Source organism: Aedes aegypti, chromosome 3, assembly GCF_002204515.2.
Source record: "Aedes aegypti strain LVP_AGWG chromosome 3, AaegL5.0 Primary Assembly, whole genome shotgun sequence".
NCBI classification, from domain to species: domain Eukaryota; kingdom Metazoa; phylum Arthropoda; class Insecta; order Diptera; family Culicidae; genus Aedes; species Aedes aegypti.
In genome coordinates, this window is record NC_035109.1 from 253,803,396 (window position 1) to 253,817,780 (window position 14,385).

At 37.7% G+C, this 14,385-nt stretch overlaps 1 protein-coding gene across 5 annotated transcripts; it reads left to right on the forward strand.

Annotated features, from left to right (window-relative positions):
* The first annotated feature begins 689 nt into the window (after positions 1-689).
* On the forward strand, positions 690-12,306 carry LOC5563901 (reticulon-4-interacting protein 1 homolog, mitochondrial). Of its 5 annotated transcripts, XM_021849079.1 has the most exons (10): positions 690-830; positions 955-1,217; positions 1,476-1,481; positions 1,621-1,701; positions 1,771-1,924; positions 1,989-2,702; positions 9,414-9,422; positions 9,479-9,496; positions 11,376-11,770; positions 11,835-12,306. In XM_021849079.1, exons 2-10 carry the CDS (start codon positions 1,170-1,172, stop codon positions 11,919-11,921), a joined length of 1,512 nt encoding a protein of 503 aa, XP_021704771.1. In that variant the 5' UTR covers positions 690-830; positions 955-1,169; the 3' UTR covers positions 11,922-12,306. The 5 variants fall into 5 exon arrangements, with proteins under 5 accessions (XP_021704771.1, XP_021704774.1, XP_021704773.1 ...); XM_021849082.1 differs by lacking the exon at positions 9,479-9,496; XM_021849081.1 differs by lacking the exon at positions 9,414-9,422.
* The last annotated feature ends 2,079 nt before the right edge of the window (positions 12,307-14,385 follow it).

Below are 14,385 nucleotides of genomic sequence, written 5' to 3' on the forward strand. Positions count from 1 at the left end.
CATTCACAAATTTCATAACGCCGAAGGGAAACAGGGGATTGGATTTCCCTTGGAACACCTGGTAAACAATATTTTGTTTTCTGAATTAGTGATGCTTCATTAAATTCTACCATCCTTCGTCAATACTCCATTGCTGAATAGTTTGTAAATTTTTCGTGAACTTAATCGAAATATTTCTGATTCAGAAAACAAATATGTTCACCGTGTACTTTCAATGAAAAGAAACATTTAAAACCACATCCTAAATTGACATGAAACGTCAATAAGTACGATTGATGCGATCCTTAAAAAGTATGTGCGTGAAGTATGGAGTCAATTTGGATTCATCATGATTTAAATGAAAATAGTGATTGGAGATAATCCATTAACTTCACACATACTATGCATATGTGAACCCCCATTGCAAAAATCCATGTGGGTTTGCACATGCATCAAATGAGGACTTTATCTTGAGTGTAGTGTCTGCTAAAATATTAATTTTTACTACAGTTTTTTTTCTTGTGCAAGGATCTTTCTGCAGATTTTTCCCTAGTTAAAGCTTTTCGATAATGGCTATTTTTTACCCATTAATGGGTTTCCACAAACACAGACGAAGTCGAAATTAAAATTAAATAGGTTTAAAAGTTCTTCAATTTTGACGCTTTCGTTGTACTGTGTATATTTCATCATTTTTGGATGCCCCTGCAAATAAACGTCATCTCTGCAGCTGTCATCAGCTGCGCGAGAAATCGATTTGTTTTTGTTCGCTTTATCTCTGCAAGGGAAAATATTTTAGAATATTTTTAATCAGTTTAATTCCGTTGTGAAGTGAAAATTTGCTCTACAAAATGGTAAGAAATTTAAAAAACATAATACTTCACATCATGCAGAAAACTATATCAACGTATTTACCGTAAAACCATAGGAAAATGGATAACAAAGATTCGCGATTTACTTTTTTTTCTCGACTTGTAGGACACCACGGAACCAGGCAGGGAATAGTTTATTTTCAACAGCGGAGAAAGGAAGATGCTGTTCGATTATGACCATCAAAAAATGCTCGATAAGAGATAACACCTAGAGTTGTTATCTGACGCAGTGGTTCCCTTGTCGATCCAATCAGGAGAAAAAAAAAAGTTCAAGTGCATTGGCATTAGGTATTGGTGTGGTGGACTGAGGTGCAGACGGAAATGGATGAAGTCCGGAATCGATTTGGCGATGCGGTCCAGACCGTCCAGGTATGAACAACCTTTTAAGTCAATTGTCATAGATTTATGTAAGCTTTCGTTGTAGTAATTATGTTTGAAAAAGTGTAAGATGTAGCATAACATGTTAGTACTCTGTGTTATGTAATCGGTTTCACTATTAGTATTTTATCATTATAAAGTGTTATATGTACATGTTCAGTAAAACAAAAACCATGATTAATTATATGCATCTGTACTTTTCCTCATCCATGCTCTCATCGAATACACATACTGTCAATCTGTGGATAGATCAATGTTAGTGATAAGTAAAATATACCAAACATATGGCGATAGTTGCTTAAGAATTTAAGGATAAAGATTAAAACAGTGACCATAGCTTAATCATCTGTTTATTCGTCCACTTCAAATCTCGCAATCACCAAACCAACCATAGTCCAACATCAGTATGGCCACCGAAACGGGATTGCGGGTTGTGAGGCAGTACTCCGACGAAGGTCGCAATATCGCTATGAGAGTAAGCTTTGATACTTTTCAGATCCGTCTGTATATCAAATTTATGAAATTAATCTATTGTTAATTTTAGGCGATAAACGACGCAAACGTCGAAGCAAATAGTATAATGAGAAATGCATGGGCCAATGTGCTCGAGCTAATTGAAAGACTGAAAAATACTGCCAGGGAAGTAGCTGACCCGTCTATAATCTATGAACAATTGCAGATACTTTTTCGTGATGAAAGTGAGTCCCATACCAATGTTCGGACTTCAGACAGCTTTTAAATGTTTTGTTCTATCTGTTGCAGTTTCCCTTAATAATGCTTTCTTCGTACTAGTCGGCCTCGGATTTGGAACCACTGGCGGAGTCCTGTTAGGATTTTGGCTAGCAAGACCTCATCTTGCCATGCCTATAATGAAATCAATTGCTTGCACTTCATTTCGAGACCCAGACAACGTGGCAGTATGCAATACGGGAGTTCCTCAATTTGAGTCTTCCAGCGATATATTAGTGCGGGTTCGTGCAGCAGCCCTGAACCGGATAGATCGCCGGATAGCATTTGGTTACGGACGAACACTGAGAAGAATGATAAAAAACTACGATTCCTCCTATAATCCTGAACTTCCACTAGTACTTGGTCGATCTTGTGCCGGCATTGTGGAGGCAGTAGGTAAAACTTCAAAAAGTGGTCTCGAAATAGGCGACGAAGTTTGGCTTGCTGCCCCTTGGTACGAGTCAGGTACTGCTTCAGAATTGGTAGTGGTTCCCGAAACCCGAATATCTCGAAAACCGTTCCTTATTGGATTCGAAGGTGCTGCAAGTTTACCATATAGTGGCTGTATAGCTCTCAGTTTAATGGATGCGCATGGCCTAACGGAACATACGTCTAAAGGCAAGCGAGTGCTGGTACAGGATGCCTGCTCGCCTGTGGGTTGCGTGATTACACAGCTAGCCAATAAATGGGGAGCAAACGTAGCAGTAACCTGCCACACCAGATCGGCTCCGGTCATCCATGAACTGGGTAAGTGTAATGTTAAATACTCAATTTTTAGGCTTAAGTATTGTATATCTAAAAATGTCATCAAAACTCGTAGGGGAAAGCACCAATTTTCGATCCAGTACTAGTTTTTGAACCATTTATACGATTTTGTCCTGCGTTGTTTGAAAATCTGAAAATTGGCACAGGATTCTTGTATGCTTTTCCCCAACCACTCGAAAAACAGACCTTCTTTTCTCTGGAAATTGTTAGAAAAAGCTCAATTATAACATGCTGACCGTGAACGCACAATTATTTCATATGAATAAGAAATCCAGGCAAACATAGGACTGGCATGCAATGACAGTATTGTCCCTATATTTTTAAACAGGGGCCAAACAATTTATGTTGTCTTGATATGGTGTAGTGTGCCCTCTATGTACTTATTTAGGGTTGAGCTGTTTTCATACAGGCATGGGATCACCCTAATCAAGAGTTCAAAACTTTGTGCCTTGATGACTTACAGTGTAGCTCCTAGTACTAGTAGACCCGAACGTTCAGGCAGATATGAAATATAGGCTGTCGACTACCTGAAAAAACTGAAAAGTCAGGGAATTAGATTTTTGATCTGGAAAGTCAGGAAATTTCACCAGAAGTCAGGGAAAAATATAAATACAGTATTGACCCAATTTTGACATCCTCTTTTTGCGAACTATACTATAAATATGCTTAACGGGTCCTCTATGTACTACAACATCAAAAAAGTTGATCGCGATGGAACAAAATATTGACGCGAAAATCGTGGGTTTATCAAATCATGACGAAAAAATCGTAAACATATTGGTTACTACATTGTACAATGCTTATATTTTTACCGGAAACTTCATACAAATCATTAATAAACATAAAACTCATTGTATAATGTAGATTATTGAATACTACAGTTTCGAGTCTTGTATGCAAAATAGTTAGTAAAATAATAAATTACTCTAGGAAAACCTCTTTATGGATACCTCCGGACATTTCTGCTGGGGTTTCTCAAGAAATTTGTTCATGGATTGCTCTAAGGATTATTCCAGAGATTTCTGTAGAAAAAAATCTACAGGGATTTCTCTAGGGTTCTTTTACGCATTCGAACCCTTTGATCAGAATCTCAACAAATAGAATCTAAGAGTACATTGAGTACTGTACCTTTCAATTCTGCCCTAATTGCATTATCTTTTGAAATGTTAAAAAATAATTCAATGAGGGCGGAATTAAAAGGTAATACTCAATCCACTCTTAGATTTTCTTTATTTCTCTAGGGACTCCTCCAGCAAACCCAATCTTAGTGATTCTTCCATGGATACTTTTAAGAATTACTACTGGAAATACATCATAGATTCCACCAGGGATTCCTCCAGAAATGTCTCTGGAGTCCCTTAATAAGTAACTCAGATAAGAGAAATCCCTTTAACAATCCGCCAGGGGTTACCTACCCTTCATTTATTCCTTTAGCAAATTACCTAGATAATCCTCCAGAGATACTTATAAGAATTTCTCCATGGATTCTTCTGGGAATTCCTCTGAAATTCCTGCAGAGATTTATCCAGTGATTACTTCAGAATCTATACATGGATTCCTCTAAAAATTGTTCCAGGAATTCCTCTATGATTTCTTCGGGTACCCCTCCATAGGCTCTTGCAAGAATGTTTACTGGGAATCTTCCTTGGATTCGTCTAGGAATTATTCCATGAAATCTAACAGGGGATTTTTATAATTTTTTCTAGAGATTTGTCCAGAAATTGCTCAAGAAAATACTCCAAGAATTTCCCTTCATGGAGGGATTCTTGGCGTAATTTTTGATGAAACATCTGGAGGAATGCATGGAAGAATCTCTTGAGGAATTTGTAGAGAAATTCTTGGAGGAATATCAGGATGAAATTTTGGAGGCCCCGAAAAAATTTCAGGAAGAACCCTGAAGAATTACTTAGGGTAATTTCTGATAATATCCCAGGAGGGATTCATGGTGGAATATCTGTAGGAATTTCTTGAAGAATTTTTGTTGGAATTTTCGGAGGTTCTGAACGAATCTTTGAATACATTTCATGGAAGATACCCTGACATGTACAAATCCTTTGGATAATTCATGTGATTTTCCTAGAGGTATCGCTGGAAGAATTCTTGAAGAAACTCTCGTGCAATCCCTATACAAATACGTGAGGTAATTTCCTGTAGAATCCTTGAAGGAACCCCAGAAGAAATCTCCGCATTAATTCTTAGAGGAATCTTGAGAAGACGACTTGGAGAAATCCCTGCAAGTACTTATAGAGGAATTTCTGAAGAAATCACTGGAACATATCTGAAGTAATTCTTGAATAGATTGCCCTAGTGTATCTTCTGGTGGAATTCCTGGAAAAAGCCTTGAAGATATCGCTGCAGAAATCCTTTTTGGGATTCTCCTGGAGGAATCCTTTGAGTAGTCTCTGGAAGGATTTATGGAGTTATATAAGGAGAAGTTGTTTGAAGAACCATTGGAGGAATCATTAAAGCAATCACTGGAAGAATTTCTGAAATGGTTCCCAGAATAATCATTGGAGACATTCCTTGAGGAATCTATGGATGCATTCCGGCAGAATCTCATCGCGAAATCTCTAGAAGAATCCCTTAGAGATTTCCCTTAAGAAGTTCCTGGACTAATCCTTATAGGATTACCTGGACGAACTCCTGGCAGATTTCCTGTAAGAATTGCTGAAGATATTTTTGGAGCCCTATCGGAACTGGTCTAAAACATCTGGTAATTCCCGTATGGCCGTAGCAAAACAACCCACAGCTGTTCAGCAAGACCATGCTGAGAAACAAGGGTTTGAAACTCACTAACCCTACAGAAAAAATGTTTTCAGCAAACTTGTTCATTTCGTCAGAATCTAGATCTAAGTGATAAAACCCACCGGGCACCCTTTAGATATGAGCCTAGGGGTAAGGAAAAAGCTCTCTGAAAATTTCAACTCAATTGGTTGCTCCACCAGCTGTCGCATTCAATTTGCAGTTCCCATACAGTTCCTAGTAATTCCTAGAACAGAGTGCTTCGGGGAAGCCCAACCAATCATGTCCGTTCATGTCGTCGGTGCCCGTCTTCCTCCGTTTGCGCGCAATTTGCTTGGCAGTGCTTCGGGGAAGCCTAAGCAAAAGTTTTCTTTTTTTTTTTGTACTCCATGTTCCTGTGGAGCGAATGATGAAATCAAGCTCAAGCATGTCCAGTTCACGTTGTGCGAGTGCAAAAAGATGTTCATGTTCAGTCCAGTATGGATTACCAACTGGTGAGCTCGTTCCATGCTTATGATTACACATATATATATCGAGACAACGTTACGTTTTTGTGTTTTTTAAACAGACTAGTTTGTAGTTTGTCACTACAAGTGTCGGCATAAACCCTTATTATGTTTTAAATAATTTAAGTATTTTAGTAGAAAGGTATTTTTTTTTGTAATTACTTAAAATAACCTTTGAATAGTTCGATATTATAAATATCAACGTACTACAGGGCTACATTTTCTTAAAGATATCCTATACGGTTTCTTTTATGAAATTTGCATAACTATTTCACTAATTTACATCGAACTGCATTAAATTAAAAAGATTAAATAGTGTTTTAAACTTTTATCAATATGATTTTGTATTTATAAACAAACTGGATGGTTCGTCATTTAAAGTGTTGACATAAACCTTCATTCTTATTAAATACAATTTTATGACAAATAGATTTTTTCTTTTCAATGTCGACGTATTTCCTTCTACCTTGAAAAATCATTTCACCGCGAGATAAAATCAGAGTTGCTTAATATCAATCATATCAGCTGATGGTCTAACACTATCACTATCATTTGCGAGCTATCAATATCACTTTGATTTGACAACCAACCGCAGTGATGCGACATCGCACTCTAGATCATAATCACTGCGGAATGAGTGATCACGTGGTAATTATCCATGCTATTACTGTTTTTCAGTGACCAACAAATAGTTTCAATCTATCTGCAACACTGTCAAAAATATCGTACTGATAAATTGCTAATTTGACTGCTTAATTTAAATCTAAACTTAAGCCATCAGTGATATCCATAGTCTATCGCCATCAATGCACTTGTGATGGAGTAAACAGCATGATGTTGATATGATATAGATTGATTCGCAGTCGGCCTGTACAAATCAGCAAATTTCAAGCGTTGATAGTGACTGCGAGCTACTCTGGATAAAATGCAAAAATAGTTTTATGTAAAAGTCGTATTTTTCATCCTTATCTATGGATCGCATCACTGACCAAAGGGTACTTCCAGATCTATTTCCTTCACTAATAAACACTCTTCCCGTAGTGATTGTGGAGATGCAGAGGTATTCTCGGTCTCTAGAAACAACAATCATTACACCCTAACATTCCTTTCCCATCTCAACTGACTGTAAGGACTTGGCCGGCGCCGTTATTGATCAATAATATGATATCTGCTAAAACTGCACTTCGTGAGTAAGCGTAAACTCCCATCCTTTATTCATTTCAATCACGAAGTAGCAACCATTGACATGTACAGTCAGTCTATGCTATGCTATGCTGTGCTAATACCTAGTAGTTCCTAGAACAATTTGAATTCTTTCTCGAAAAAATATACATAAGATATTTTCAAACAAGTTCCAATTATCGTAGGTATTCTGCAAACTTCTTCGAAAAAGCTCAAAAGGTATTTCTAGGAAAATTTCTAAGATAATGTCCAAAAACTATTGATTGCAAAATGCTTTGAAGAATGCGTGGAACTATTTGTTGGGTAATCTCTCTCTTTCTGGCGTTACGTCCCCATTGAGACAGAGCCTGCTTCTCAGCTTAGTGTTCTTATGAGCACTTCCACAGTTATTAACTGAGAGCTTACTATGCCAATGACCATTTTTGCATGTGTATATCGTGTGGCAGGTACGAAGATACTCTATGCCCTGGGAAGTCGAGAAAATTTCCAACCCGAAAAGATCCTCGACCGGTGGGATTCGAACCCACGACCCTCAGCTTGGTCTTGCTGAATAGCTGCGCGTTTACCGCTACTGCTATTTGGGCCCCTATTTGTTGGGTAATCCATGCCCTAAATAATACTTCCAAGCTTCTAGTGAAATTCTAGATCGATAATCAATAATCTCAGCACTTTCTAGTGGAATAAAAATAATTATAAATAATTTAGTTTGTTGTAAATTCTGTACAATTCTAGAAGAAAAATAAGTAAAATTTCTGTAAGAATCTCTTAAAGAGTTTTGTTTAGAAGTTCTCAGAGATATGAAAAAAACTGTTTGATTGGTCTAAGGTTGCATATCATCGAGGATTTCCAGAAAAAATGTCAGAAAAAGGGATTTCCGGACGGATCTTTGAAAAAGTTTATGGAGTTATTCATTAGGCCCAAGGCAGTTAACAGGAACAATTTCTCAAGGAAAAAATTGATGAATTTTACGTTGGACTTCAAGAGCTATAGAAAGAAAAAATATCATGACGACATTTAATATAAATGTGGATTTATAAAACACCTTCGAAAATTTTAAACGTCGTAGTAAACTAGGTAGCTGACATTGATTTGTTTCCGTCGGCCTTCCCCTATAGCAGTAGGTAGCATACAACTACCGTTAAGTCACCATTCACCGTGCGGCCTCCATTCACCGTGCACATATACAGATTCCTACAGAATATTCATAAAAAATATACAAATTATTGTTTTGTTAGCAAAATAATACAAAACTGATTAAATGAAGTAGTTCTTGTCACAATGCTTTTTTAAAAACTTAGTTTATGAAGTCAAAATCATGTTGATTCTGTTTAATAATGAGATTTCTTAATATTCTTAGTAGAAACGCCAAAAATTCAATTTTATTATTTTAACGTTAGAATATCAAATTTTCCATAATTTTAACAAGTTTTCGCTGTGGATACTACAAGCAAGATGTATTTCATCGTATGAGCAATAAGATTTTATGCAAATATTTTTGTTTATTGTATTTCAGTCGAAATCCAAATGCACGGTGAATGGACCCTTCTCAATATGTATGGTTCCTATTACCGTGCATTAGTGTAAAAGGCATGAAATTATTGGGTAATATTAAATTTATTGTTATGTCGTGATTTAACTACTTCATATTCAGTTTTTGTGCGAATATGGAATGGTTCGGTCAATACAGTCGAACCACTGTAACGATTTTAATGAAAAATTGATGATTTAGTCATATTTTATACTTTCCATGACTTTTATTGTAAAAACGATTTGAATACTCTTAAAAATGAGTACGCACACTACTAGCAACATAGTTGTTCCATCTACAACGTTTCTTCAAGATATAAAATTAAATCATGACGAAAACTATACGCACGGTGAATGGTGCACTAGTGTGCACGGTAAATGGTGACATAGAACGGTACGAGGCGACCTTAACATGGTATTTGTAAACATAATTTTTGAGTATTTTTTGTCGTGCATCACTAGTTTTAGATTTTTCCCTGAATTATTATATAAATGTACGCTTCGTAGTGGTATTCTAGTACGCTTTAGATTATTTGGAAAAGTTATACAATTTTTGGAAGTGCAGATTTTTCTTAAATGCACGGTGAATGGTAGCTTGACGGTATGTTATAAAACGACTTGCATGCTTTTACGCTATAGGTACTTTCAAGACAAGATAAGCTAATGTCTAGAGATAATTGCAATGTTCTAATGATACCTTTTTTCCATTTTCATTGTCTGATACAATGGCTAACAGAGGAACGAGGTATTCAAACCATATCTAATCGCATCTCACATTACTAATTAAATGTTATTTCACAGGTGCAGCAGATATAATTGGTGGGGATTGCTTATCAAACCTTCCGGTCCGCCTCATAGTTACGTACTATTTGGTGCTGGGTGTAGTTCTTGTTTTTCCAGCTGTATTGAAAAGCATGAGCCATAGTCTTTGGCATACAATCGGGTCTTTCTTTAGCAGAAAAGAACCGAAATGTCTATCGACGACCGGTGATTGCTAGCAGATATAGTGGAGAGCTTGTCTTGATACGTTCATCGCTTCAAGCTAGTTGAAAAACTGAATACACTGATTGCCTGTCGATCAGAGCCGAACTAGGCATAGATCGTCTACATACATCTGAATCTACATGTCTCCGATGTATTACATCGTTCCAGGTGGGAGTTATCTGATATGTGAATATGGTACCATAACAGAATTTTCCATCTGAACGAAGTGATAAATCATAATATTCCGCAAACTGTATCACACATCTACAGAATGTATTGCGTGAAGTTAAGACACAGCAGAGTATTGGGTACATAGGACCAAGTCCCTGCCGGGTGGCGCGAAACTGATGAGCGATAGACAATAGAATCAACAACACTGCCATAAGGGATAGTAAGCATGTGACTATTGTCGAAACTATGATTAGGAGGCAAATCAACATCCCAAGATCAAATTTTTGTTACAACCCAATGTAGGTATTATTAAATTAGGCTGTAGAAAATGATAAATATCTGATCACTTAGGAACCTTGCAACAGGTAATAAATGCCCGTAGTCTGTTTTATTCGAATACACATGTATAAATTGTTAAAATTGCCGAATCATACGCGGAATTTATTAAACGGATCATGAAATTAGGACTGAAATCATAATGATGATAGATTATCAACTTTCCTTTCGTCTTGCTATTTGTTACCGTTAGAATCACCAAACTGATTGGTTTCCCACTACTTACACCAATACAACAGCACGAAAACTGAAGTATTATAATCGCGCGTTGGAACTTTCAATATCCATATATTACATCAATAGTGAATTCTTGTATGTAGCCAGTATAAATAACAGAATCATCAACTTCTTGAACATTCTTCAACTGAAAACAGGATGCTTGTTTTATCAAACATGCTCAATCTGCACCTAAAATCTCGGATCCAAATAGTTTTCTAAATAAAAATTGTATCTAAATAAAACGTGTAGGCCAACAAAACATAATTGAGTAGGAGTTTACAAGTTACTTAGCACATGAAAAGCAGTTTAAATTAATCTATTACTAGATCAACACTAATGCTCACATTTTTATATTCTCATTTCATCATGGTCCTCATTGCTCGAGCGGAGACGAACACCCTGGAGATGGAAAAATCGACAGCGCTACGATAAGGAAACGTAACAGATGAGAAACTATCGATACATTTATCAATTATAAAACCCCGTTTTAATGTTAACACTTTGTTTCTGTTTTTTCTGTTTTTTTTCGTTTCAGCAATCAAATAACCGAACCAACTCTACTATCTTTTCGTTTCTTCTTCGTTATACTTATAGTCCTTCTGGCACTGAACCGAGTGGTGCGCCTTCCGCTTTCTTACTGGTGCTGTTTTTCCTGTACATTTGGCATAGTGTCGGAGGTGGTGTACTGTATTTGCTATACAACGCACTACTTTCGATATTGTGCTTGGCGTGTGGGGAAGCAGTACTAGTGGTGAAGCGGAGGGCGCCATTCGGTTTAGTGCCAGAGGGACTAAATCTATTTAATGTATCTGAAGCTTGTGGGACCGCTTTAATTCCGGCGCCTGCTTGTGGAAGATCCCGGTGTGCTAAACGGTATAGGACATGTTAACGGGGGAGGCTTGGTAGGTCCTCACCCAGCCCGTGTCTAGATGGGCGGATAATTGTCTGCCAGGGTGTGGATTGAGCAATTACAATTACAATTTCACAGGTGCAGCAGATATAATTGCATTCGCAAACGAACACTTCCGATCCAATTTCATCGATGTCAATGTGGAAAAATCGAATCTGATTAACGAGCTAACTCCGCGCGAAAAATTCGACTACATCTTCCTAACCACCCGTATCGCGTACGATCATAAATTTTTGGAAAAGTTCCTCACCAAACAGGGCATTATCATCGATGCCGTAGAGCCAGAACTGGCCTCAGATGAGTATGGACCACTGATGAGGGTACTCCTGGCGTTCCTGGTAAAGTTTCGCAAGATGATTGCAGTCGTTTTTCGAACTCATCCCGACTGGGGTGGTCCACACTTGTGTCATCTGGTGTTAGAGCGATTAGCCGGATTCGTAAATGACGAGACACTCAAAACAGTTGTTGATAGGGTGAGTATCAATGTATGGGATTGAGACAAGGAACATTTATTAATGTAACAAATTGATTTGGCAGGTTTACACACCAAACGAGGTCGAACGAGCACTAGATCACATATGTAGCGAAAAAAGTATCGGTAGTACGATCATTACCTTCCGATAGATATAAGTGAACGAACATACGCGTGGGAACAATTCAATCATCTTTACATAGTCTTGATAGTCTGAAACCATCTCATTGTCATTGTCCTTATACAGTTATGACTATAAAGTGTCATTGTCTTTGCAGTTTTGATTCCCAAGTACTTACACAACAGTCATAAGATTATAGAAACAGTTAGTAACAACCGTTAGAAATCATCGATTTTTAAATAATTTTCGAATCTGTAACTCTATGTGAAAAAATGTGTGTTCCCAACATTCGTTATGTACATAATTTATTTTGCCATAGCACCATCGAGCATTGGATTTTTGTTTCTCGTTTTTATTATTGTTTAAAAAATAAAGAAATGCACGTAACTATTGCAATAAACGTGAATCACAGTCAAGTAATCACTTTATTTACATGAGAAAATAAAATAGATAAGATACAATTATTCAGTCCATGGTATTTAAAAGCGTTATGAGCTGTTGTACGATAGGCCACTTCATGATTATAATTTTTGTTGGATACATCTAAATAATTCCTTCAACTTAGTCATTAGCTTCGAAAAGGTAATGCTTTTACAAGAAGTTGTTACTCTCGACAGATGCACCATCAACAATTCGTATATTTTTCGGTGATGCCAAACACGGCGAACAATTTGAAAAATACATCCAACGTGTGAACAGCAGAATTTCCGAATCCGATGAATTTCCCTTAAAAAATTGTGTACATCTGCCAGGCAAAGGATATGATGAGCAAGATATGCCCGCTCTGAAACATGGCGTTGTAGGGCGTGAATTTCTAGTTCATCTGCTTTGCGCTAAAATGAGATATTGGTAGAATCTTATATTGGTAGAATATCTGCGATATTATGATACACGAAAAAAATTGAGTACCTGTATCCACCTTATGAGCGGTGAGGCTTCGGCTTCCTCAGTAGACATTTCATCAGCTTCGTCCTTTTTACCACTCATGATCAATTTCGTCATTATCCGAAGAGTGGCTCTTATACAGGGAGTGAAATTATCGGTCACGACGACAATCATAAGCCTATCGCTCAAGCCGATTTTCCTATGGAAAGAGATAATATCGTACCCGTCCAGCACTGCGAGAGTGTGCTCTCACGAGATCTGCAGCAGAACCCAAACTCCGTTTGCACGCGATTCTACGCAGTGCATCGGAGAAGCCCAAGTAGTCGTGTTCATTTTTTTCGTGTCGGTGCGGTTCCCGTCTCTCCGTTTGTGCGCGATTCTGTGCAGTGCTTCGGGGAAGCCCAAGCAATTGTGTTCTGTTTTTTTTTCGTGTCGGTGCGGGTCCCGTTTTTCCGTTTTCGCGCGATTCTGGACAGAGCTTTGGAGAAGCCCAATCAATCGTGCTTTTTTTTGTTCGTGTCGTTTTTCCGTTTGCGCCCGATTCTGGGCAGTGCTTTGGAGAAGCCCAATCAGTCGTGTTCATTTTTTTTTTCGTGGCGGTGGGGTGCCCGTTTCCGCTTGCGCGCGATTCTGGGCAGTCCTACAGAGTTCGTTTTTTTCTCGTGGCGGCGGTGTGGTTCCAAATTCCTGTGAAGCGAGCGATGGAATCAAGGACAATCGTGTACGGTTCGCGTTGTGCGAGTGCGAAAAGATATACGTGTTCTATCAAGGATGGATTACAAACTGGTGAGCTATGGATAGTTCGGCATACAGTCGAAGCATAATCCCTTATTCTGTTTAACAATTCTACTATAAATATACCTTTTTTTCGTCATTACCAAAAATAACCTTTGATTACCCAAGTAACCAAATAGCACTTTAATTCGCCCTCCGTGCTAATATAGGGCTTTTATAAAGCTGACATGCCCTATATAAGCCGTATAACAGCTCTATAAGCCCAAAAAGGCGAATTAGCGGGCCAATGGTTTCTCGGGTAGTTCGATATTATGAATGTCGACATACTACAGGATTACGGTTTCTTTTATAAAATTGTCATGACTGCATTAAATTAAGAAGATTGTTCTTTTGTTTTTTTGTCGGTACGTTCCGCATGGAGGTTCCGGAAAATAAAGATGGAGATATTCGCAAAGAAGTACAGTGGGGATTCGCTCGTTGGAGGTCCGCTATATGGAATGACTCGATGGTTGGTTGTTCACTGGTTGGAAAATATTCCAATTACAAAGCACTCGAATGTCAAGAGTAGATGTCAAACTGACTTTGCCATCTGAGCACCATCGCATTGAAGTCTCCATAAATAGAACAAATTTTTAAATCCGTTATTTAAGTTATTAAAGAAAGTATTTTAACTAAGATCAACTGTCGGATGGTATAAATATGGGAACTAGATGTTACTCGTATGTAAGTTAACAGTAAAAGAGATCGAGCCTCTGCTCGCAGCTTCCTTTATTCGGATTCACAAAAAGCTCAACAATAGTACATATGTTTGTGTGTACAACTGATATTCGATGTTGCAATTGCAACCCATCGTTTAAAAGGGAAGCATACACCAC